A 26,314-nucleotide genomic window follows, 5' to 3' on the forward strand; every position below is an offset into this window, starting at 1 on the left:
TTAGCCACACCCATCTAGGCTTTTTATAGCCTTAATTGAAAGCTGCCATGATAGCACAAGGCAAAATTTTGAAACAAAACAGAAAAGAAATATGCCCGCGCTCGGTTTTACCCATATCATACATGGTACCAGCAGCATGGCAATATTAATGCCATATATGTATACAAAACAGAAAAACTTTTGCTATCGGCGCTAACAATAATATACTGCAAATTTATGTGTGTGCAGCAAATAAAACAAAGGGGATTTTGTCATGATTTGATCAAAGCATTTAAGCCTGCAGCCCAGCATCCTCTGTATTGTGATAGGATCACTGGTAAAGTGGTCTGTGACAGGGACATTTATCCCAGATTCCTGTCTCATGTGTTTAAATCCCCAGGAGAAAGTCTGCAGTGTAGCAGGCTTGAGTCTCGGCTTTTTGAAAAGCCGGTTTGGGACCTGGGGGTTGTGGGTGAGAGGAGAGGGAGGGCTCCACCCACGGCCACTCCAGGTTTTGGTTCTCGCAGCCTGGTAACAGGCTAGTTAGGGTTTCCACCTGAGAGTGGCCAATATAAGCCTAGTGTGTTTAGGGCTGATTGTCTCACCTGGGAGAGCAGACAGGGAGTTTGCTCAGAGACACTTGAAAACCTAACTGTGAGTGTTGTGCTGTGCCTTGGTTGCTGGTGAGGGCATTAGGCCCTGCCAGGTTCTGGTAGTGAGGGAACTACCTGTTAGTGCCCCGACAGGGCTAGGATTTATGTTTATGTTTTCTTTATGTTATTTCTGACATTGTACAATAAAGACTGGCGCCGACCCGCTTGTACTTGCGTCCAGACTGGTGTGCTGCTTCCCTGCTGCTGTGGGTGTGTGTAAGAAAGGAGTCCTTCTACCCAGGAGAGGGACCCCCTAACCTGACTGTGTCACAATATGGTGGAGAATGCGGGCACCCACACACACTGAAGTTGCAGCAAGAGGAAAACTTTCCATTTAAAAATTAAAGGGAGAGTTGGCCCAAGGAGCAGTGGGCAAGTCTGGTGGCACCTTTTCTGTCTGAGGAGCCACAAAAGTCTTTTTTCGACTTATGCCTGGCTTATGCCAAGGACTATAAAAAACTAAAACAGGAGATCCTAACTCGCTTGGGAATCACCACCTTTGTTCGTGCCCAACGGTCCACCGCTGGGAGTTCCATATGGACAAGCCTCCACGTTCGCAGATGCATGACCTCGTCCATCTGTCCTTAAAATGGCTACAGCCCGAGACGCTGACGGGACCACAGATCATGGAAAGGGTCGTGATGGACCGGTACCTGCGATCGTTACCTGCAACTCTGCGCAAGTGGGTGAGCCATACAGACCCTAAGTCCGCGGACCAGTTGGTCGAGCTGGTGGAGAGGTACGTGGCGGCTGCGGAGCTGATGAGTATGCCCCGATGGCGCACCGGCGAACTCCCACAGACACTGGTAAGACTGTTCCAGGGGAGAAGGGTGCTGGGCGGAGGAATGTACCTAAGACTGATGGTGTAGAACCTGGAGACAGGCCTGCCAGGCCAGGAAGGTTCTTGCCCCGTAAACGACTAGACATTAATATGATTCAGTGTTTCCGGTGTGGTGACTTCGGCCATATTTCCGCTAATTGTTCACCTACAACTGAACCTATGCAATGTGATACTGCTCATGTCTACCGCAGGGGGTCTTTCTTTGCACACAGCCTGTACGGCTGACCAGCAGGCTGAGACTGATAAGCACATGTTTCTACTCACTGTAGATGGTGAACCCCTTGAGGCGTACAGGGAAAACTATTGGTGTGACCTGCATACATGGGGATACTCGATATTATGTTACTGCCGAGGTGAACATCGAGACACCATGTGGTTCTGCTATAGTTTCTGTGGGTTTGGTGCATGGTCTGGTGTACGATGCAATATTGGGGAGAGACTTTGCTCACTCCTGGAAGTTGTGGGAAAGCCGTTTTGTTCCAGAAGTGAACAACCCCGGTCCATTTGAGAAGGTTGTCGATGTAGTGGAGGAGGGAGTTTCTTCTGAGTCAGAGGTACTCCCTTTTTCTACTATGATTGGCGAACTAGAGAATGCGGAGCGTGACGGTGGCCCGCCAACTGATGTGCCTCCCATTGAGGTGGGAAGTCTTGTTGGGCCAGTTGATCGTCTGCCTGATTTAGAGGTCAGAAGAGAGGTCTTTGCCGTGGAGCAGTTGAATGACCCTGCTCTGGTAAAAACCAGGGAGAATGTAAAAGTAGTTGATGGTAAACCCGTAGACCCTGATAGTCCTTTGTCCTATCCCCACATGGCAATGTGTCAGGATTTGTTATATCAGGTGACTAAGAAGGGGGTGTCACAATTGGTGTCTGCGAGTTACCTGTCTCAGGTGGTGATCGGATTTCAACGGAGGCCGGCATGACTGGAACTACAGATGATGTAGATGAATAGCTCTTTTATTATAAGAAGTGGGTAGCAGTGAGAACTGCCTTTGGTGATGAGTGACTGGAACTGGAAACTTGAGACGTTGGAATGTGACCAGAAGGAACTTGGAGGGACCGGACTGGGACCGGCAGGTAGGCTGACTGAGCTGGTCGGGTTACTAGTAGATGGGCTTGCAGACAGATGGTAGCGTGGAAGCTACTTGTTGTGGCTTGGGAAGCCGTGGGTAGACGTTGGTAGCTGGGTGGCTACATGGAGCGGCTGGATAGCCGTGGGTAAACTCTGGTATCTGGGTAGCTATGTGGAGAACTGATGAGCTTGGAACTTGACTCTAGACTGGAACAACGTGGACTGAACTTATGAGCTTGGAACTTGACTCTGGACTGGAACAACGTGGACTGAACTTATGAGCTTGGAACTTGACTCTGGACTGGAACAATGTGGATTGAACTGGAATAACGTGACAATGGCTGAAGGGAAATCAGGTAATGCTGAGACGAGGGTTAAACAGGGTGATCCGGAAATGCTGTGACAAGGTTGGAACTCAGGTGCAGGCTGGATAGGATAATTGGGAATAACAGGTTACAGGAAGGAATGGGTAGATTTGGGAATTTTAGGTTCAGGGAGGGAGTAGGTAGGTAAAAGGAGCAGGAGTTGATCCACAGCAGTAAGCAAGGCAGGGTGACACGATGCAGGTTACAGAGTGCCAGGGACCAACCAGGAGTAGGACTAGCAGCAGAGCACAGGCCAGGTATTGCTGTAACAGGACGTCTGGATGCCAGGTATTACTGTAGCAGGTTTTCGGGATGCACCAGGGGTTGCTGTCAGCAGGCTTACTGGATTGCCAGGTTTGGCTGTAACAGGTTTTCTGGAAGCATCGGGGGTTGCTGCCAGCAGATTTACTGGATTGCCAGGTACAGCTGAAACAGGTTTTCTGAATAGCGCCAGGGATTGCTGTAGCAGGTTTCAGGGAAATACTTGAATGCAGAAACAGCATGAACCATTCACCATGGGAAGACGAGATGTTCAGGCCCAGAATGCTATCAGGAGAGGATATATATACCATGGGTCTGGAAGCAATTGGTGGATACGGACAGGTGGTCTGGTAGTAGCATTCTGAGTGGTGGAAGGCACAACATGCAGAGGGAGAATTCATCTCTGCAGCTCTGAGAATCAGAACCACATCTGTGATTCCAATCAGGGCTAGCAGTGCTCACAGACAGAGGAGAGACCAGGTGCAATAATCAGAGCAAATCCTCCAGGCAAATTACACACACAGATCCATGGGGAAGCTGACAGGGGTAAGTCTCAAGGCAAAAAGGTGACAACTAGACAGGGTCGTGACAGGGGGAAGATGTTGTGGAACAGGCTCAACAGGCACAGCAGAGGGTATACAACCGCAATGCTCGGTTACGCCGCTTTGCTCCCGGGGACAGAGTGTTAGTGTTGGTTCACACTGTGGAAAATAAACTTTTGGCTAAATGGCAAGGGCCCTTTGAAATCTTAGAAAGAGTGGGACAGGTCAAATACAAAGTTTACCAGCCGGGGAAAAGAAAGCCGGAACAGATGTACCATATAAATCTGTTAAAGCCCTGGAAAGATAGAATGGTACTGTCAGCCGTCCGAGCCCCTCCAGTAAATCCAGGGCCCTTAGTTCCCGAAGTGACAGTGGCAAAAACCCTGTCGGCAATTCAACAATGTGAGGTCAAGGAGTTTCTGGTCAGAAATAGGGTGCTGTTCTCTGACGTACCTGGGAAAACCTCGGTCGTTAAACATGACATCATCACTGACCCAGGGGTTAAAGTTAATCTAAAGCCCTATAGGTTACCAGAAGCACAAAGAGAATCGGTGTCGAAAGAAATTAAAAATATGCTAGAGTTAGGGGTTATTGAAGTATCACATAGTGAATGGTCAAGTCCCATTGTGTTGATTCCAAAGCCCGACGGGAGTGTGCGTTTCTGCAATGACTTCCGAAAGTTGAACAGTGGTTCAAAATTCGATGCCTACCCGGTGCCACAGTGGAGAAGGAGGCGTTGGCCATAAAGTGGGCGTTAGAGGCTCTCAGGTACTACTTGGTTGGAAGAAAGTTCAAATTGACCACTGACCATGCCCCTTTGAAGTGGATGTCCGGAAATAAGGACAGTAATGCGAGAATTACGAGATGGTTCTTGGCGTTACAAACTTTTACATTTTCAGTGGAACACAGGCCAGGGGGCCTGTTGTTTAATGCAGACGCGTTGTCACGCGTTCATTGTTTGGGGCTTCAGTTGTTCCGCCCCATAGGTCGAAACAAAGGGGGGGGATATGTGATAGGATCACTGGTAAAGTGGTCTGTGACAGGGACATTTATCCCAGATTCCAATCTCATGTGTTTAAATTCCCAGGAGAAAGTCTGCAGTGTAGCAGGCTTGAGTCTCGGCTTTTTGAAAAGCCAGTTTGGGACCTGGGGGTTGTGGGTGAGAGGAGAGGGAGGGCTCCACCCACGGCCACTCCAGGTTTTGGTTCTCGCAGCCTGGTAACAGGCTAGTTAGGGTTTCCACCTGAGAGTGGCCAATATAAGCCTAGAGTGTTTAGGGCTGATTGTCTCACCTGGGAGAGCAGACAGGGAGTTTGCTCAGAGACACTTGAAAACCTAACTGTGAGTGTTGTGCTGTGCCTTGGTTGCTGGTGAGGGCATTAGGCCCTGCCAGGTTCTGGTAGTGAGGGAACTACCTGTGAAGTTAGTGCCCCGACAGGGCTAGGATTTATGTTTATGTTTTCTTTATGTTATTTCTGACATTGTACAATAAAGACTGGCGCCGACCAGCTTGTACTTGCGTCCAGACTGGTGTGCTGCTTCCCTGCTGCTGTGGGTGTGTGTAAGAAAGGAGTCCTCTACCCAGGAGAGGGACCCCCTAACCTAACTGTGTCACAATATGTATAATGTACATCACTACCAATAAGTGTGGGGCACTGGGGTCATACACTGGCAGGTTCCGTTACTGCTCCTCTGTATGTATAATGTACATCACTATCAGTAAGTGTGGGAGCACTGGGGTCATACACTGGCAGGTTCCGTTACTGCTCCTCTGTATGTATAATGTGCATCACTACCAGTAAGTGTGGGGGCACTGGGGTCATACACTGGCAGGGTCCGTTATTCCTCCTCTGTATGTATAATGTACATCACTATCAGTAAGTGTGGGAGCACTGGGGTCATACACTGGCAGGTTCCGTTACTGCTCCTCTGTATGTATAATGTGCATCACTACCAGTAAGTGTGGGGGCACTGGGGTCATACACTGGCAGGGTCCGTTATTCCTCCTCTGTATGTATAATGTACATCACTACCAGTAAGTGTGGGGGCGCTGGGGTCATACACTGGCAGGGTCCGTTATTCCTCCTCTGTATGTATAATGTACATCACTACCAGTAAGTGTGGGGGCTCTGGGGTCATACACTGGCAGGTTCTGTTATTGCTCCTCTGTATGTATAATGTACATCACTACCAGTAAGTGTGGGGGCGCTGGGGTCATACACTGGCAGGTTCTGTTATTGCTCCTCTGTATGGATAATGTGCATCACTACCAGTAAGTGTGGGAGCACTGGGGTCATACACTGGCAGGTTCTGTTACTGCCCCTCTGTATGTATAATGTGCATCACTACCAGTAAGTGTGGGGGCACTGGGGTCATACACTGGCAGGTTCTGTTATTGCCCCTCTGTATGTATAATGTACATCACTACCAGTAAGTGTGGGGGCGCTGGGGTCATACACTGGCAGGTTCCGTTATTGCTCCTCTGTATGTATAATATACATCACTACCGGTAAGTGTGGGGGCGCTGGGGTCATACACTGGCAGGTTCCGTTACTGCTCCTCTGTATGTATAATGTACATCACTACCGGTAAGTGTGGGGGCACTGGGGTCATAGACTGGCAGGTTCCGTTATTGCTCCTCTGTATGTATAATGTACATCACTACCAGTAAGTGTGGGGGCGCTGGGGTCATAGACTGGCAGGTTCCGTTATTGCTCCTCTGTATGTATAATGTACATCACTACCAGTAAGTGTGGGGGCGCTGGGGTCATACACTGGCAGGTTCCGTTATTGCCCCTCTGTATGTATAATGTACATCACTACCAGTAAGTGTGGGGCCACTGGGATCATACACTGGCAGGTTTTGTTATTGCCCCTCTGTATGTATAATGTGCATCACTACCAGTAAGTGTGGGGGCACTGGGGTCATACACTGGCAGGTTCTGTTATTGCTCCTCTGTATGTATAATGTACATCACTACCAGTAAGTGCGGGGGCACTGGGGTCATACACTACATCGCTACCAGGAAGTGTGGGGGCACTGGGGTCATACACTGGCAGGTTCCGTTATTGCTCCTCTGTATGTATAATGTGCATCACTACCAGTAAGTGTGGGGGCACTGGGGTCATACACTACATCGCTACCAGTAAGTGTGGGGGCACTGGGGTCATACACTGGCAGGTTCTGTTATTGCCCCTCTGTATGTATAATGTGCATCACTACCAGTAAGTGTGGGGGCACTGGGGTCATACACTGCTAGGTTCCGTTATAGCCCCTCTGTATGTATAATGTGCATCACTACCAGTAAGTGTGGGGGCACTGGGGTCATACACTGGCAGGTTCCATTATTGACCCTCTGTATGTATAATGTGCATCACTACCAGTAAGTGTGGGGGCACTGGGGTCATACACTGGCAGTTTCCGTTATTGCTCCTCTGTATGTATAATGTGCATCACTACCAGTAAGTGTGGGGGCACTGGGGTCATACACTGGTAGGTTCCGTTATAGCCCCTCTGTATGTATAATGTGCATCACTACCAGTAAGTGTGGGGGCACTGGGGTCATACACTGGCAGGTTCCATTATTGACCCTCTGTATGTATAATGTGCATCACTACCAGTAAGTGTGGGGGCACTGGGGTCATACACTGGCAGGTTCTGTTATTGCTCCTCTGTATGTATAATGTACATCACTACCAGTAAGTGTGGGTGCACTGGGGTCATACACTGGCAGATTCTGTTACTGCTCCTCTGTATGTATAATGTGCATCACTACCAGTAAGTGTGGGGGCGCTGGGGTCATACACTGGCAGGTTCTGTTATTGCTCCTCTGTATGTATAATGTACATCACTACCAGTAAGTGTGGGGGCACTGGGGTCATACACTGGCAGGTTCTGTTATTGCTCCTCTGTATGTATAATGTGCATCACTACCAGTAAGTGTGGGGGCGCTGGGGTCATACACTGGTAGGTTCTGTTACTGCTCCTCTGTATGTATAATGTGCATCACTACCAGTAAGTGTGGGGGCACTGGGGTCATACACTGGCAGGTTCTGTTACTGCTCCTCTGTATGTATAATGTACATCACTACCAGTAAGTGTGGGGGCGCTGGGGTCATACACTGGCAGGTTCCATTATTGACCCTCTGTATGTATAATGTACATCACTACCAGTAAGTGTGGGGGCACTGGGGTCATACACTGGCAGGTTCTGTTACTGCTCATCTGTATGTATAATGTGCATCACTACCAGTAAGTGTGGGGGCACTGGGGTCATACACTGGCAGGTTCTGTTATTGCTACCAGTAAGTGTGGGGGCGCTGGGGTCATACACTGGAAGGTTCCGTTACTGCTCCTCTGTATGTATAATGTGCATCACTACCAGTAAGTGTGGGGGCGCTGGGGTCATACACTGGTAGGTTCTGTTATTGCTCCTCAGTATGTATAATGTGCTTCACTACCAGTAAGTGTGGGGGCACTGGGGTCATACACTGGTAGGTTCTGTTATTGCTCCTCAGTATGTATAATGTGCATCACTACCAGTAAGTGTGGGGGCACTGGGGTCATACACTGGTAGGTTCCGTTATAGCCCCTCTGTATGTATAATGTTCATCACTACCAGTAAGTGTGGGGGCACTGGGGTCATACACTGGCAGGTTCTGTTATTGCCCCTCTGTATGTATAATGTACATCACTACCAGTAAGTGTGGGGGCACTGGGGTCATACACGACATCGCTACCAGTAAGTGTGGGGGCACTGGGGTCATACACTGGCAGGTTCTGTTATTGCCCCTCTGTATGTATAATGTGCATCACTACCAGTAAGTGTGGGGGCACTGGGGTCATACACTGGCAGTTTCCGTTATTGCTCCTCTGTATGTATAATGTGCATCACTACCAGTAAGTGTGGGGGCACTGGGGTCATACACTGGTAGGTTCCGTTATAGCCCCTCTGTATGTATAATGTACATCACTACCAGTAAGTGTGGGGGCGCTGGGGTCATACACTGGCAGGTTCCATTATTGACCCTCTGTATGTATAATGTACATCACTACCAGTAAGTGTGGGGGCGCTGGGGTCATACACTGGCAGGTTCTGTTACTGCCCCTCTGTATGTATAATGTACATCACTACCAGTAAGTGTGGGGGCGCTGGGGTCATGCACTGGCAGGTTCTGTTACTGCCCCTCTGTATGTATAATGTACATCACTACCAGTAAGTGTGGGGGCACTGGGGTCATACACTGGCAGGTTCTGTTACTGCCCCTCTGTATGTATAATGTACATCACTACCAGTAAGTGTGGGGGCGCTGGGGTCATACACTGGCAGGTTCTGTTACTGCCCCTCTGTATGTATAATGTACATCACTACCAGTAAGTGTGGGGGCACTGGGGTCATACACTGGCAGGTTCTGTTATTGCTCCTCTGTATGTATAATGTGCATCACTACCAGTAAGTGTGGGGGCACTGGGGTCATACACTGGCAGGTTCTGTTATTGCTCCTCTGTATGTATAATGTACATCACTACCAGTAAGTGTGGGGGCACTGGGGTCATACACTGGCAGGTTCTGTTATTGCTCCTCTGTATGTATAATGTGCATCACTACCAGTAAGTGTGGGGGCACTGGGGTCATATACTGGCAGGTTCTGTTACTGCTCATCTGTATGTATAATGTGCATCACTACCAGTAAGTGTGGGGGCACTGGGGTCATACACTGGCAGGTTCCGTTATAGCCCCTCTGTATGTATAATGTACATCACTACCAGTAAGTGTGGGGGCACTGGGGTCATACACTGGCAGGTTCCATTATTGACCCTCTGTATGTATAATGTACATCACTACCAGTAAGTGTGGGGGCACTGGGGTCATATACTGGCAGGTTCTGTTACTGCTCATCTGTATGTATAATGTGCATCACTACCAGTAAGTGTGGGGGCACTGGGGTCATACACTGGCAGGTTCTGTTATTGCTACCAGTAAGTGTGGGGGCGCTGGGGTCATACACTGGAAGGTTCCGTTACTGCTCCTCTGTATGTATAATGTGCATCACTACCAGTAAGTGTGGGGGCACTGGGGTCATACACTGGCAGGTTCTGTTATTGCTCCTCAGTATGTATAATGTGCATCACTACCAGTAAGTGTGGGGGCACTGGGGTCATACACTGGCAGGTTCCGTTATTGCCCCCTCTGTATGTATAATTTGCATCACTACCAGTAAGTGTGTTGGCACTGGGGTCATACACTGGCAGGTTCTGTTACTGCCCCTCTGTATGTATAATGTACATCACTACCAGTAAGTGTGGGGGCGCTGGGGTCATACACTGGCAGGTTCTGTTACTGCCCCTCTGTATGTATAATGTACATCACTACCAGTAAGTGTGGGGGCACTGGGGTCATACACTGGCAGGTTCTGTTACTGCCCCTCTGTATGTATAATGTACATCACTACCAGTAAGTGTGGGGGCACTGGGGTCATACACTGGCAGGTTCCGCACTGGCAGGTTCCGTTATTGCCCCTCTGTATGTATAATGTACATCTCTACCAGTAAGTGTGGGGGCACTGGGGTCATACACTGGCAGGTTCTGTTATTGGTCCTCTGTATGTATAATGTACATCACTACCAGTAAGTGTGGGGGCACTGGGGTCATACACTGGCAGGTTCTGTTATTGCTGCTCTGTATGTATAATGTGCATCACTACCAGTAAGTGTGGGGGCACTGGGGTCATACACTGGCAGGTTCCGTTATTGCTCCTCTGTATGTATAATGTACATCACTACCAGTAAGTGTGGGGGCTCTGGGGTCATACATTGGCAGGTTCCGTTATTGCTCCTCTGTATGTATAATGTGCATCGCTACCAGTAAGTGTGGGGGCACTGGGGTCATACACTGGCAGGTTCTGTTATTGCTCCTCTTTATGTATAATGTGCATCACTACCAGTAAGTGTGGGGGCACTGGGGTCATACACTGGCAGGTTCTGTTATTGCTCCTCTGTATGTATTTATTTATTACCAGTTATTTATATAGTGCACACATATTCTGCAGCGCTTTACAGAGAATATCTTACCATTCACCCTGCCCCAATCGTGCTTACAGTCTGTGGCCCTGAGTCAGAGCCGGACGCTCTGAATCAGGGCCGTCCTATTTAAATATGGAGCGTCGACTCACCATCGACAGCACGCCCCCTTTGGTGCGAGACCCGGAGCGACGGAGAGCCCGTCGCTGGCCGGGTCTCGCGCATGCGCACGACGGAGCTCCCTCCGTCGTGCGCATGTGCAGTGGGGTAACATCGACCCACTTGCGAGCGTTCTGCGCTCGCAAGCGGGTCTGAATGACCCCCTATATTCTCTACCACATGCTCATACACACTATGGTCAATTTTGTGGGGAGCCAATTAACCTAGCAATATATTTTTGGAGTGTGGGAGGAATCCCATGTAAGCACAGGGAGAATATACAAACTCCACACAGTTAGGGCCGTAATGGGAATCGAACCCATGACCTCAGAGCTGTGAGGCAGTAACGCTAACCATTACACCGTCTGTGCTGCCCGTAATGTGCATCACTCAGTTCAAGGTTTTTATAGGGCAGGGGGATCACTTTGCATTCCTCACATCTTCCTATATATCTGTGCAGCAATTCTATCTTTATATCTGTATCAGACTTATCATCATTTCTGGCTTTTAGGCAGTCTTCCAGACTCATACAGGGCTCGAGTCGTACACATGTGCGGGCGATTTTCTGTACGGCCGTGGTATTCTGCTCACTTCCATATGCTAATGCCAGAATCCCGGGAATTGTGCAGAAAATCTGTGCGGCTGGAAGTAGACGCCTGTCCCGCCGACCAGGTATCTGCGGGCACAGCTGCCATCATTAGTATCTGCACTTGCACCAGCCCAAAGTTAGGTGCAAATGATCTGTCAGAAAACAGACGTCCTATCTTTTCCCGAACACTGCGATCATGCTTGGAAGTTGGATTACCCGCCCATGTCACTCCCATGACATTCTTACGAAATGGGGCTGTTCCTTGTAAGCATATGGTCTCAGTCCAGTTATCGCCCCAAAAATGCCCATTACACTAAGTGTCGTCTGTCAACAGACAGATCAATCCGTTCACAGGGATGATCGCTGTCAGGTACTGTAAGTCTGATCTGGCGCATGCGCAGTTGCCAATTTCTTTCACGTATACATTTACTCTTTTAAATGTAACAGTTTACAGTATAAGAAACTATTAATATATTAATAGAGATCAGAGGAAGAATAAAACATGTATAGGCAGTATGGACGTGTTCAGGAGCAGAATGGAATGTAAAGTAAGCCTGTGAAAGTGGCCTCATGGTGTAGCTGCGGGGTCATCGCCAGTGTGGCTGACACTGTACTGGAACGTTTATGGCCAGTATGTAACTGCTGCTGCATTTACTCAGTGTCCTCCACCCAGCAATGACATTCGCTCATATCAGACCAGGAGTGATTACCCTGCTGTGAGTGTGTCACTATGGCCTCTGTAATAGACATGTGATGGGGATCATCTGATGCCCCCACTGCCTGTAGAAAACGGTGCGGAGAAGATAAGTTTGGTCTTTGCGTTCCTAGGGCCCGATTCAGACCCTCTCGCCAGGATGCGTTCATTCGTAGCTGCCGATGTTTCGCAATGTGCGCATGTGTATGCATCGCAGTGCGCATGCACGAACTAGTCCATGCGATCTCCCTATGTATAAAAATGCCCCGCCAGAATGAGTGACAGTACAAGTCGTGTGTGGGTGGTGAGAGGGGTTGGTCGATTGAAACGGGGGTGTGGAGGTGTGAACGCAGGCGTTTCTGAGCGTCTTAACGCCGCTTCAGAGGTGTGCATAATTAACAGGCAGCGACATAGTACACGTCACTTGGTTGAATTACACACTGAAGAACTTGCAGTGCTCGCGATAGGGTATGGTTGACCACAAGTGCTGCGTTCGCTTCTGATGTTACTCGATATTACCAATGATTGCATACTCTTCCTGGAGATGACGAGCATATGTGGGCGTCTTAAGACAGGCTTTTTGGCGTCTTAATACACACCACGATCGCACGCTAAGACATAGTGGGCGTGCTAATGCCTTGCCGTGCGATCGCCTGCCTTGCTGTGGGTGCGCCGGATTTGCATATGCTGGGTCAAGCTTACGCATCTAGCGAGTGGGTCTGAATTGGGCCCAAAGTGCGCAGTAGTCCTAGCAACAGTGTCTCCTTATAACAGTTACAGAATCATCTCCTCTTTTTAGGGTTCATGCGAGGTCATTATTGTAAGACCAGCCTGCTCTGGAGCCAGGAATTGGGGGTACTGCGCTCCTCATCTGTTTTTCATTCTTATGTAACCTGGTTAAGGGTTAAAAGAAATACAGTATTAATAAACATATATGTGTACTTTGGTTGACAAATGTTATATTTGACATATGTATAGTTGTATATTGAGGTAAAACATGCCTGGTTTGTTAATTGGAAAATGGCCTTTGGAAAAGGATATGTGTGTACAATTTGCGAAAAAAGAAAAGTATATATGTTTCATGTATTTATATGACAGTTTGTGTGGCACTTCTTTCTCTGATGGAGATGTACCTCAGTGTATGGGATGCACATGCACTGTAGAAGAAGTGGCGGAGTAAATTAAGTGGGAGTGATTTGGTTTCTGTCAGGGGAAGAGGGTCCGGTTCTGAGAAAGGTATATAAGAGCTGTCAGCAGCTGTGCTATGAGAGGCAGGTCTAGATGCTGTCAGGGGAGGCAGGATTGATGCTGTCAGGGGAGGCAGGATTTCCCCTTTGTTAGGGAAATCAGTGAAAAGCTCCAATAGTGACAACTGGATGACTGGTAGTGGCAGTAGTGCCCACCAGTAGTAGTGAGTAACCGCAGTACATTGCATCCCATACAAAGCCTCACAGAGCATCAGGAGACTTGAGATAGTGTAGAGGATTGGGATTGGAAGCCTGCGCAGGGGTGCCTGTTAAATTCATATATATAATCACAGCATCCCCAGCGGCATAGGGATAATGAGACCTTGGGGGAGTATAAGCTAGGATACGGAGACACTTGAATATTTGACAGTGTATAACTGACCTACAGCAAACAAGCACTGATAGGATTTGGGAGGCTCATCGAATATATATATACACACAGTCCCTGATTCAGAGCCGGACGCTCTGACAGAGCGCTCGCTCTGAATCAGGGCCGTCCTTCTTCATTTTTAGAGCGGCCTTCTGTGACCACCCACAGCTATAGCGAGCGGCCATGAAGATGGTCGCGATGGTCAAGACCATCGTGACCATCGGGCTTGCGACGAGACCCTTGTGGTAGGGTCTCGTTGCCGCAAGCCCTGGAGTGCTTTTGGCTCTATCAGAGCCAAAAACACTCCCACTGACATCACTAGTGATGTCAGTGGGGCCGGTCCCAGACGGTAGACATTCCCATGGGAACGCCTCCGTCTGGGCAGCCACGCCCCCAGCACGCCCACCAAAGGGGGCGTGCTGTCACTCACCATCAACAGCACGCCCCCTTTGGTACGAGACCCGGAGCGACGGCTTGCCCGTCGCTATCCGGGTCTCGCGTATGCGCACGACGGAGTCGCCTCCGTCGTGCGCATGCGCACTGGGCCAACATCGAGCCGCTCGCGAGCAGGTCTGAATCAGGCCCACAGTTTATAAGCTCAAGGCTTTCATCTCCGGCTTTTACCACTACAGGATCCATGAGTTGATTGTATCTTTAATGAAATAAACACTGTGCTAGGGACAGGTCAGCTGTCACAGATGGGAACGGGAGCACAGTCATCTGAGGCCAAAACTAAAAGCCAGTTATGTTTGGACTCTCATGTCCAGCAATGTAAGTATATAAATATGTAGCTTTTGGAAACTACATACGGAGGAAACGCAGCTATCTTCCAGCCAGCAGCATAACTGATACAATATATCAATTATTTGTCAGGAACGCTAAAGTGCAGTTGGACATCATTAAGGACCTCACTACTATTTGCTTCTCCAAAGAGATACTTCTAGGAAAGGATTTGGCTTCACTGTTCTTAGAAAGAGATGAGACCTACAATACTAATTTGTGAACATTCTCAGCAATATTAAAGGGAATTCATTTATCTATATAATATATATTGTTCAGTTCAGGAGTAGTATGTTCTTATAAATGTAACAGATTGTGACATAGAGGTAATGTATTGTTATTAATATGTATGTAACTATATCTATAAAGAGAAAAGTGGTTAAGATATATCTAATATTGTCTTACTTACCTGTAGGAGTGATGAGGGGATTTCTGAGGTCATCGAAATCCATAGACACAGATGGTTTCTTATTATAACTGTACAATTGTATGTTGGTAACAGTATGCAATACACACAGTATCCTACACGATAGGAGATAGAGAGTATAGTACTAGGCACTTGGCTTACCCAAGCGAGCCGGGTGAATAGAATACCAGTTAATACAGCTTGGGTGGAGGCACTGATAGAGAAAGGGTACACCACTTAGAGAGAGGGTAAGGGTGGGTACAGTAAAATATATAGGAGTTAGTAACCCAGTGTCCCTTTTAGAGAGTAAAGGGGGGTTACACTTAATTACCAATGTTTCTAGAAATGAGAATAAGCATAGTGGGCTGGTGTGGCGCTACTTACTGCATGGCGGGCCCCTGGGCCCTTGTTTCCTGTAATGCCTGTTGGGTAGGACAAACATTGGCGGCATTGGCAATGGCAGAATACATGTGTGTCATTATTATTATGTCACAGTACAGAGATGCAGGATTCATGTAAGTCCTCCTGAATCCAGATCTCTATGAGCAGTAATGTATAGTCAGTAAAGGTATTTGTAGCTGTTACCGCAGCCGCGCCTGTGGGTTACACTAGTGTTGGGGACGATTGTCACAAAACTGAGAAGCCCACTGGCAGCGTCTTGAGAAAATGCATTTCCAGTTCTGTGCGTCTTTAGATGCCATCATCGGGCGCAACATCGAAACTTGCAACAGCTCTATTGCCTCATGCAGCATCTTAGGATGCAGCCGCTGTCAACAATACATCTGCGTCAGCTTAGCCACCCCCGTTACCTCACCGCCCGCTAAATCCCTGCGTGGTAACAATCAGGACACATGCCAAGTGCGACTCAGACGCATGCACTGACTTACATCAGTGTTCTCCCCAGAATTTTTTCCAGCCGGGTGGTATCAAGAAGTAGCTGGGTGGGGGTCTTCACAATAATAAAATGTTCTAAACCCTGACCTTATAATGATTTAAACTTGAAATTACATTTTTACATATTAATTCTCCTCTTATTAGAGGCTCAGTTGTCTGATTATGAAAAGCTGCAAAGTCTGTAGGATCTGGTCCTTTTTATACAGCTCCCAGATACTGTCCCCCCTCGCAGGCTCCCAAAGTGCTGGGTGGTGCACCTGCAAAAAACAGCCTGGGGAGAACACTGCCCTCCCTCACAATTGCAGCCCGACAGGTCTCAGGCTGCTTCCTCACTGTCTCTCAGTCAAAAGTGCCCATTATGCAGTGCCCCCTGTATTTGTGCCCTTTGTACAGTGCCCCCTATAGTTTTTCCCTTTATGCATTGCCTTCCTGTAGTTTTGTTTTGCCCCTATGCAGTGCCCCCAGACTGGCCCCTCATGCAGTGCCCCCATATGCAGTGCCCCAAAAGGGTCACAGCCCAGAACTTACCTTAATATGCTTCTCGGCGCACTCACTCCCGCTGCCTCACTCTGACTGGATCTAACTAGATCCAGCAGGCGTGCAGGGCAGGCGCCTCACGTCGCGGGTGATGTCATGACGTCACCCGCGCAGTGCATCACTGGGAATGCTTGCCTCCGAAGAGATCGGAGGCTTCTTTAGCCTCCGGTCGCTTCAGAGGTCAGCGTTCCACAGCAGGAGGCAGAGCGTGGAGGGTGACCGGGAATGTGGCGGGGGGAAGTGCCTGGCGGTAGGCTGTTTCTGCCGGGTGATGCGCCCACAGAAAACAGCTTGGGGAGAACACTGTACATTGTGCGCTTACTGTATGTGCGACATCGCCACTACTTCCACCTCTCAATCAGGCCCTGAGTCACATTACCTACTAGGAAAGAATAGACTTCACCAGTCTGTGGCCAGGTGACCCAGATATGGTAAGCTAATTACCTTGGGTTTGGTACACAATCCCGCTGCTGATAATCCTGGTGGTCAGAATTCCGGCAGCGGAATCCCAAAGGTGGAAATCCGACGCATATGGGTAAGTATTCTAACCCTAACTCTAACCCACCTGTCCTGCAGCCTAACCCTAACCTTCCCCTCCGGCAGCCTAACCCTAACCTACCCCCACAGCCTAACTCTAACCCTCCCTTTCCCGCAGCCTCCCCCTATTGCCTACAGATAACCCTCCCCACTAACTATAATGGTCACATATTGCTGCTCTTGCAGACACAGATGTATGTGTTGTATAACTGTCTCTCGCAGTCATGCCCACATTGCATAGTATGCTAATATATCCTCCCACACACCGTGCCAGATTAAGGTCAACACTGGCCTGGAGCTGAAATTTATGAAGGGCCTATTGTAAGCCGCTGCAGAGGTGTGACCAGCCCTGTGGCAGTGTGACTAGTGATGTGGGAGCATGGCCGGCACTGTGTGGGTTTGGTCAGCACAGGTTGTGTGGCCTGGGTTGCTGTTAGATCCTTGTTGGATAAAGGACCTCTCTGATGTTGCAACCACGTGACCGCTTTGGCAGCGCCGGACTGCTCCAGTGTTACCATCCATGTGGGCATAGGGGGGGAATATATTTTTGTAGCAAGTGTAGCGAGACACTGTGCCCGAAGTGCGGTGAGAGAAGCGAGCCCGCGAGGGTCCACCTTTGGCCCCCAGTTCGGATACTTGTCCCTCCTTCTTTGGTCGCTTGTCTTGTGGATGCGACGTCAGAGGTGCTTTGTAGCACCCAATTCTAGACCTAACCGTGTGGCCTGTGCCATGGGGTGTGGCTAGTTCCTTGGAGGGCATAGCTATTGTCTACCTTTAACCAATTTAATTTATAGGGGCAGATTCAATTAAGTGTCTGGAATCTATGGTTACCCCGCGCGTTAAGTCCCAAAGGGAGCACTAAACGCAGATTTTTTCATCACAGCTCGTGAGGCAGGCCAGGAAATATTCACAATTCAAACAAAGGGCCTTATTTGTCAACGAGTTTTATCACTCAAAACGATTGATAAAACTTGCTGTGTGTGACAATGGTGCTCCAGCCAATCAGCTCCCGTCATCTGTTTGAAATATGACAGTTGGGAGCTGATTGGCCGTAGCACCATTTATTATACACAGGGCGGGATGTACTACTGTTGCGGTGTACATCCCGCCAGTCACCACAACCTTACTAATCGCATATGTACTAACATATGCGATTAGTATCACGAAGGACAGCTCTTGCGATAAGAGCTGCCCTTTGCGAAGCAGCCAATGCAGAGTGAGAGGGTTTCTGTGGGACCCCGCCCCCTCCGAGCCTCGGGCGCTTCCTCCTGGTGACCTGTGCAGGAAGCCCCGGGCTCCTCCTCCTCCCTGCACCCAGAAGATTAGGAGGAGGCGGAGGACCCAGGAGGCGCATGGGCCGGCAACCAGGAGACTCAGGTGAGTGGGGGCCAGTGCTGGACGATTGCGGGGTGGCGGCGAAGCGTTGGGTGCGGGATGCAGCAAGAAGCCCATAGGCTTCTATAGGGTAACGCCAGGTTTTTCTGCAGTTACCCTCCGCACCTATAATATGGTGGCGGGGGCTTAGTACATATGGAAATGCGGTAAATACCCCGAAAACGGGGTTTTTACAGCATTTTTCCTTTAGTACATTCCGCCCACAGTGAGTTTTATCACTCGTTTTGAGTGATAAAACTCGTTGATAAATAAGGTCCAAAATGTTGGTTTTTTTTGTGAAAGGGTGTGTATTGTGTAACCTGCCTTTGCTTGAAAGCTAGAATAGTTTAGATTAATAAAAAAAAAACATCTAAAATTGTTCACATCTAAAATTGTTCACTGATTACTGCCATATTTTGTATTTGTGTCCATCCCACATCCCTAACTGACTGAATTCTTAGCTGTAACATTTAAAAAAATAGCTACAATGGTAATACTGGAACAAGACGATAAGGATCAACTTAGGTTTTCAGTTTTACTTGTTAATAAAACAAAATACACATACATACATATACTGTAGTTGTGTTATTTATAATATGTGGGGCCTGTTGGGGATGTATATACACACATACCCATAAACGGATGTAGTCAACAGACCGGTGGCCTCTAAATCCCGACGGCAGAATCCCGACAAGGTACTTAAGATAGGCATAGAAATACTGACGCCTATCTGAATACCGGCATCTGAACACAGGAGGACAGATGCCCGAACGAGGTAAGTCCGGTGCGTCCTTAGTGTTAGCCGCGGTGGGGGGGAGGGGGGAGGTGTTAGGTTTAGTTCACTTAGCGGGGTTAGCATTAGGTTTTTTTTGGGGGGAGGTTAGGGTTAGACACCACTGGGTGGTTTAGGGTTAGGTACTATGGGGGGAGGTTTATGATTAGGCTCAAAGGGGGAAGACTTAGGTTTAGGCACTAACGGGGAGGGTTAGTGTGCGGGGAGGTGAGCGTTAGGGTACAAGAAGGGAGGGTTAGAGGGGGAAGGGTATGTATACTTACCTGACACCAACCATGGGGATGCCACTGTCAGTATTCTGACAGGAGGCATCCTGACATCCGGCATTACATACCGATTCCCTTTTAAATACAACATACATATAAATACATATATATCCCCTCCAGATTCCACATATCATAATTATAAAAACACCTGACTAGAATTCAGATTGTCTACCTCAATCTCAACTCTCTCGGGTGACAGGTCTCAGTCATACCTCTTTTCCACTAAACTACAGGACTTTAGATATGTTTAGCAGTTTTACAGGGCTAAACCGGTCTAATAGGGTGCGATGAAAGCGATAATTAATGGGATGTAATGTATGTGCATAGCCACACATCCACTAGTAGATATGCAAACGACTGCACGATTACGACATTGTAATTGTGCATTCGTTTGTCAGTGTACAAACACTGAATGCTGTGCCTACACTGAACGATCAGTGTAAGCACATCACTCATCACCTATGCTGTACAATAACCTGACGACTTCGTCAGGTTGTACCGCATTTTTGTGCAATGATTGATGTCGGAAACGACCAGCGGGCGCACGCATCACTCATCATTTCCGACAAAAAAGTGCACGATTTGTACACGATTTCTGAGCAATTGCCTGATAACGATGTTATCGTACAATCGCTCACAAATATCGGCTAGTGGATGTGTGCCTTATGTGAATGGTGATTGTGTATGTACATATATACAGTAGGGTATCTGTAATGGGTGCAATGTGTGCAAGGCACCTGCACCGCACACACTGCACCCATATTTTTTATTAAACTTACCTGTCCGAGGTCCTGCGTCGGGTGTCACTGCTGCTCAGAACACCGGAAAAATGGCCGCCGCGGCCATTTTCCGGTGTTCTGCGCATGCACAGTGGACTCCGGGCACTAGAGTGTGCCCGGAGTCTATTGAACATGCACAGAACGCCGGAAAATGGCCGCCGTGGCCATTTTTTCGGCGTTCTGTGCATGCGCAGTAGACTCCGGGCACACTCTAGTGCCCGGAGTCTACTAATGCTCCAGTGGCTGGCCAGCCGCGTCACTCGGCTGCCAGCCACCAGGGAGAGAGGAGGGTGCTCCGCACGAGGAGTGCACACAAGCCCCCTCCTCTCTTAAAATGACCCTGCATATATAGATAGTTATATTACCTTCAAAATATTTGATAATATAACACAGTCTAGGGAAGGCTTTCCAGAATATTTGCATAAAGTACTCCAATATTTTTGTATTTACATTATAAAGATACAGTGTATATATATATATATATATATATATATATATAATATATATACATACACATATATATATATATATATATTCTCAGCAGTGCCAGGCATGATTACACTGACCTCTGGGAGATGCATTCTGTATTTCCTTCCTTCCACTTTTCTCGTAATTTCAGTGCTCCAACTGCCGACTGCAGCTGCCAGTTCAATTGCTGAGGCAGGAGAAGTGGGTGAGGGGGGCTTTGGCTACCCATGGGTGGGCGGAGCTTCGGCTGGTCGCGGGTGGGCGGAGCTTCGGCTGGTTGCAGGTGGGCGGAGCTTCAGCTGGACGCGGGTGGGCGGAGCTTCGGCTGCCACGGGTGGGCGGAGCTTCATTTGACGTGTGTAAATGGGCGGGGCTTTGGTCGGCAGGGGGCTGAAATGAGTGAGCCGGCAGGCCGCAGGACAACCACTGGGGTGAATGAGCTGGGGTTCGCATTGCCACAGATTGTGACAGGATTTTTTTCTGTCACCACTAGACTACAGACAGTAAACTCCTGTGGGCCTATTTTCATTGGGGTCCTGGAGCTGGAGCTCCACCAGCCCCATTGTTAATCCGGCCCTGCCCACACAGTCTTTGAGTCATTCATACATAACAGGAAGGGTTTTCTTTCACTGCCAGTTCAAAATTTATTCTGCCACAATGTATTTTATACCATTATTTTTAGCTAACAATAATAATTGTGTTGTCCATGTTATTGCTTTGTTACTATAACTGCCAACATTTCTATCATTTTAGAGCCAATGTCGGTGCAGTTGCTGAATACCAGTAATGTGACGTCCTATTCTGTGTCCCTGATGTGGAGTAAACCCAATGAGTATCAGGCATCTTACACCTACAGAGTCCAGACAAATGTCACATCATCAGCTACAATGATAAATAATACAATAGTGACAAATGTATCAGCTACAATAATTAATCTAACACCAGGAGAAACATATACATTCATGGTATATACAAGAGCTGGTGATAATGTCACTGAGTCTGACCCTGTGTCAGTAACTACCTGCACATGTGAGTACAATCCTGATCATGACAACACTGTCTGTAAATGTACCAGTGAGACCTGTACATAGGGAAATGTACTCCTTGGGACTGTGTATGAACTATTGAGACAAAAAATATGGGGAGAATTTTTGTTTGTTTATCTGTTTGTTCCAGCATCACGCTAAATTACGGGATGAATATGAATTGCGTTTTCAATATCATATAGCTTAGTCACCTAGAAAGAAACTGAGGTATGTATATTCTCTCAATGTAACATCAGGGAGAGGAGCAGTAAAGGAAAAAACAGACACGTGCAGGGTGCAGGCTCCTCAAGCCAAAAATGACTAGATGTATATAAATATCTTTATTTTGGCACAAATATACTTTTAGGGACTGTTTATGAACTAGGGAGACAACAATTTTTTTTTCTGGTATTTGCACAGGCTCCTCAAGTCCAGAACACAGGTTGAGTCTCCCATACCCAGATATTCCGAAATACAAAATTTTTTTAAGCATGACTGAGATACAGTAGTGACACCTTTGCTTTTTTTAAGGTTCAATGTACACAAACTTTGTTTAAGTCACAAAAATTATTAAAAATATTGTATAAAATTACCTCCAGGCTGTGTGTATAAGGTGTAAATGAAACATATATGAAACATAAATGAATGTCATGTATGTACACAAACTTTGAGCCACAAAATTATTGAATAAAATGACCTCTGTGTTTAGATTTGGGTCCCAGTCCCAAGATATTTCATTATGGTATGCACATAGGGCCTAATTCAGACCCGCTCGCAAGCGGGTCGATGTTGGCCCAGTGCGTATGCGCATGATGGAGGTGGCTCCGTCGTGCGCATGTGCGAGACCCGGATAACGACGGGCAAGCCGTCGCTCCGGGTCTCGCTACAAAGGGGGCGTGCTGTCGATGGTGAGTGACAGCACGCCCCCTTTGGTGGGCGTGCTGGGGGCGTGGCTGCCCAGACAGAGGCATTCCCATGGGAACGCCTACCGTCTGGGGCCGGCCCCACTTTCATCACTGATAGAGCCGAAAGCACTCCAGGGCTTGCGGCAACGAGACCCTACCACAAGGGTCTCATCGCAAGCCCGATGGTCTTGACCAGGGGTCTTCAAACTTGGCCCTCCAGCTGCTCTGGAACTACACATCGCAGCATGCACTGCCACCTTTTTTATATAACAGCATGCTAAAACTATGGCAGTGCATGCTGGGATGTGTAGTTCCACAGCAGCTGGAGGGCCAAGTTTGAAGACCCCTGGTCTTGACCATCGCGACCATCTTCCTGGCCACACGCTATAGCTGTGGGTGGTCACCCACAGTTATACGTGCGGCCAGGAGGCCGCTCTAAAAATGAAGAAGGACGGCCCTGATTCAGAGCGAGCGCTCTGTCAGAGCGTCCGGCTCTGAATCAGGGCCATATACCCTCTGTGATTGTATATTTACACCCTGCTTGTCAAAGTAAACTAAGGAGGGCAAAGGAGTGAAGACACTCAGACTTAGTGAGTGCCAGATATCATTGTTTTTGTGTGTATATATATATATATATATATATATATATATAGTCATAAGATCAGATAAAGAGTGCTGTTTCCTTGGTTAAATGGACACACTCAAGGCCTTATGATTTAGGGTCTGCGCATGCACAGGACCTGTTCTACGCATGTGCAGAATGAGTTCTGCAATCTCGCTAGCAGACCCCCCTCCCCCAAGTCGCAGCATGATTAACATGCTGCAATATTTGGAGGGAGGAGCCAGGGTGTGGCTTGCCACCGTTCCCGAAAAAGGACAGGGTCTGCGATGGTGGACGCAGATTTCTTGGCCTCGCAGCTGCCAAGACCCGGCCAGGCTGCAGTAAGCTTCATCTACTGCAGCCTGGCCAAAGGAGCAACCAGTTGTGATGGTTTCATTGGTGATCCCAGGCTGCGTTCTCGGTCGCAGATCTAAATATTTGGTCGTTTAGACATTGGTTTTGACTGTAGTAAATCTCTGAATTGCAAAACCGAAGGGTAATTGGCCAAAAACACAAAAATTACTAAATTCAGCCTTTATTAACTTTACCCCTTATTGTCATAGGAGTTTACTCGTATTTATATAAAGGCAGCTTGTAAAAGCCTCTGCTTCCTGGCGTGTTTCAGCCTATTACTGAAAAGTGCAATGCTTTTAATATTAAAATGTGTCCCCACTTAGTAAATAAACCAAACATGCTAAGTAACCATCCTGTTTCCTACTCAGTGGTGTAAAAAACCCTGCATGATAAATCACATACCAAGTCTATAAGACCTTCTTCCAGACATCATTGTCTTCCAGACTATGGAGCCAATTGGTGGTGTTCCGTGGTCCAGGCAAGCCTCTTTTTCCTTGTTGCAAAAAAAGCTACAGTATAAGTTCTTTATACATTACTTGTTCCCTGAAAAAGGCTTTATTTGATAACTCTTAAATTTACATTACTTTACATTTTTTTCAAACATTAGCATTTTTTTCATCCTCTAATAGTTTACAGCTTACCTCTGTAACACTTCAAGTTATTCACTAGACTTGAATTGCTAATGCCATTAAAGACGGAAAATAGGGGGTGATAAGGGTCGGTCCGACCCATAGAATAGAGGACTCTGAGCCTGGAGGACAGAGGAGGAAGGATTCCTGGGGCTCCGCCTCCACTCTCCTCCCTTAGCTACAGCGGGCTTTAACCGGAGCAGTGACAGAGATGGTGTGTGTGTGTGTGTGTGTGGGGGGGGGGGGTTAAAGCAGTGAGTCTGAGCAGTGAGATACATATTATTTTTGCATTGTGCTGCCTCTGCTTCCACTGCTAATAGGGTCGGTCCCTCCCTGGATAGGAACATCGCTATCTGGTCTTCTCCTGAATATCCAACCAAAAACATCCTGTAAAAGTGGTGTTCCCTGGCTCTGCCTACCTCAGGAGCAATTGTGATGTTCACCTATTTTTCCCTGGACCAGCTCAGTGCGTCCGGTGATATATTCGCTCTCTCCCACATATCCAGATCTCTGGTTTCTGTCCCCAGCACACTGTGGTTGGGTTGATTCCCTGCTGCAGTTGGGCTCCTCAGTGTCGTGCTCTCCTCTATCCTGGCTGGACTGTTTTGCTGGCTACCTTGCTTCCTCCTATACTCTGTTGGCAGGGCCGGCGCTAGGCTGTGCTGCGCCCAGCGCCGTCCTCTGTTGCTGCCCCTTCCCTCCTCCGCTCCCTCCCCCTGAGCTTAAATATCTCCTATAGCGCTGGGAGGGAGGTGGCATTTCCTGCTTCCTCTGGAAACAGTAGTGCTCCGGGCGATGGAACCTGGAGCCGCTACTGTCTGTTGGGCACTCCTGGCATCCAGCACTTACAGCAGACATCTTGGGTTTCAGTAATACAGTCTGCTGCTGCTAGCTGGAAAATGTTGGTGTGTCTGGTATTTATGGTGTGCCTGGCTCTCTGTCTTCTCCTGAAGGGCCTCTTTATTTCTGTAGACCCTGCTACACATTTCTACATTTCCTGTGATGCATTTGTTGATAACCTGCACCTGCTAAGACCTGTAGTACTGTAGACCCCAGGTTGGTGTTCCTGCATTATCCCCCTGAACAGCGGTGTATTTTTCTTTATCTGCCTTATTACATCTGGTCCCACCTCTGTACTTTTGTGGTTTGGCTTGTATTACTCCTCATTTCTAAAGGACTTCTGTGACTTTGTTATGTAATATCGGGAAATTGGTCCATGCTTCCAGGATAGCCTCTAAATTGGCAAGTTTGTCCTGTAATTCTGCTCTCTCCGTCTGGCTGATAGCCCTCCTGTGGCTCATCCACCACCTACATCTGACTCTCTGCCTGGTCTTATACGGATCTATCCGTCACTCAGATTCTTCATACCATATCTGCCCCAGAGAAGAGTCACAGACAAGATGATGCAATGGATATTTATTTGATTGTCCATGATCTTTAAACAATCAGAGAGTGAGTTGGGGAAGCAAAGCATTGTGGGGGTCATTCAGACCCGTTCGTTAGCGCGGATGCGCTCGGACCGGGTCGATGGCCCCCCACAGAGCATGCGCAAGACGGCGCCGTCGTGCGCATGCCTGAGACCCGCTACGACCGACAGCGCCGGCCGTAGCGGGTCTTGATCTGTCGATGTTGATTGACAGCTCGCCCCGTTTGGAAGGCGGGCCGGGGGGGTGGCAGCCCAAACGGGGGCGTTCCCATGGGAACGCCTGCCGTTTGGGGGAGGCCCCACTGACATCATTATTGAAGTTAGTGGAGAGCTTCCGGCTCAGGAAGAGCGAGAAGCTCTCCGGGGCTTACGACAAGGGAGACCCTACCCTAGGGTCTCGTCGTAAGCCCCGATGGTCGCGATGGTCTCGATGGTCCATCGCGACCATCACGACCATCACCCTAGCGGTCGTTAGAGCTGTGGGTGTTAACCCACAGCCTGACGACCGCAACAGAGGCGGGCGGTCAGGATGCAAGTGGCCGCCCAGTTTCTGAGCGACTGCTTGCATCCTCCGACCGCCTCTGAATGAGGGCCCGTATCTCTGCAGTGGTAGACCTCACCTTTGCAGGGTGAAATTGCAGACCTCTCTCAGGTGGCCGCTTGTCGCTCTTAATTGTCTGATCTGAAGTTTCAGCTCTGGATAAATAATCTGTGCTTTGTGAGTCTCCCGGAGCGGGCTGAGGGATCCAC

General features: G+C 48.4%; 1 protein-coding gene across 1 annotated transcript in view; it reads left to right on the top strand.

Moving 5' to 3' along the window:
- Window positions 1–26,314, top strand: part of LOC148539147 (fibronectin-like) — a 182,425-nt gene that overhangs the window by 62,189 nt on the left and 93,922 nt on the right. Inside the window, 1 exon segment of the mRNA XM_088451819.1 lies at window positions 21,378–21,653. Within this exon segment, the coding sequence (XP_088307945.1) occupies window positions 21,378–21,653 (276 nt within the window).

The sequence above is a fragment of the Taudactylus pleione genome, unplaced genomic scaffold, assembly GCF_031769625.1.
Source record: "Taudactylus pleione unplaced genomic scaffold, aTauple2 ptg000027l, whole genome shotgun sequence".
Classification (NCBI taxonomy): Eukaryota; Metazoa; Chordata; class Amphibia; order Anura; family Myobatrachidae; genus Taudactylus; species Taudactylus pleione.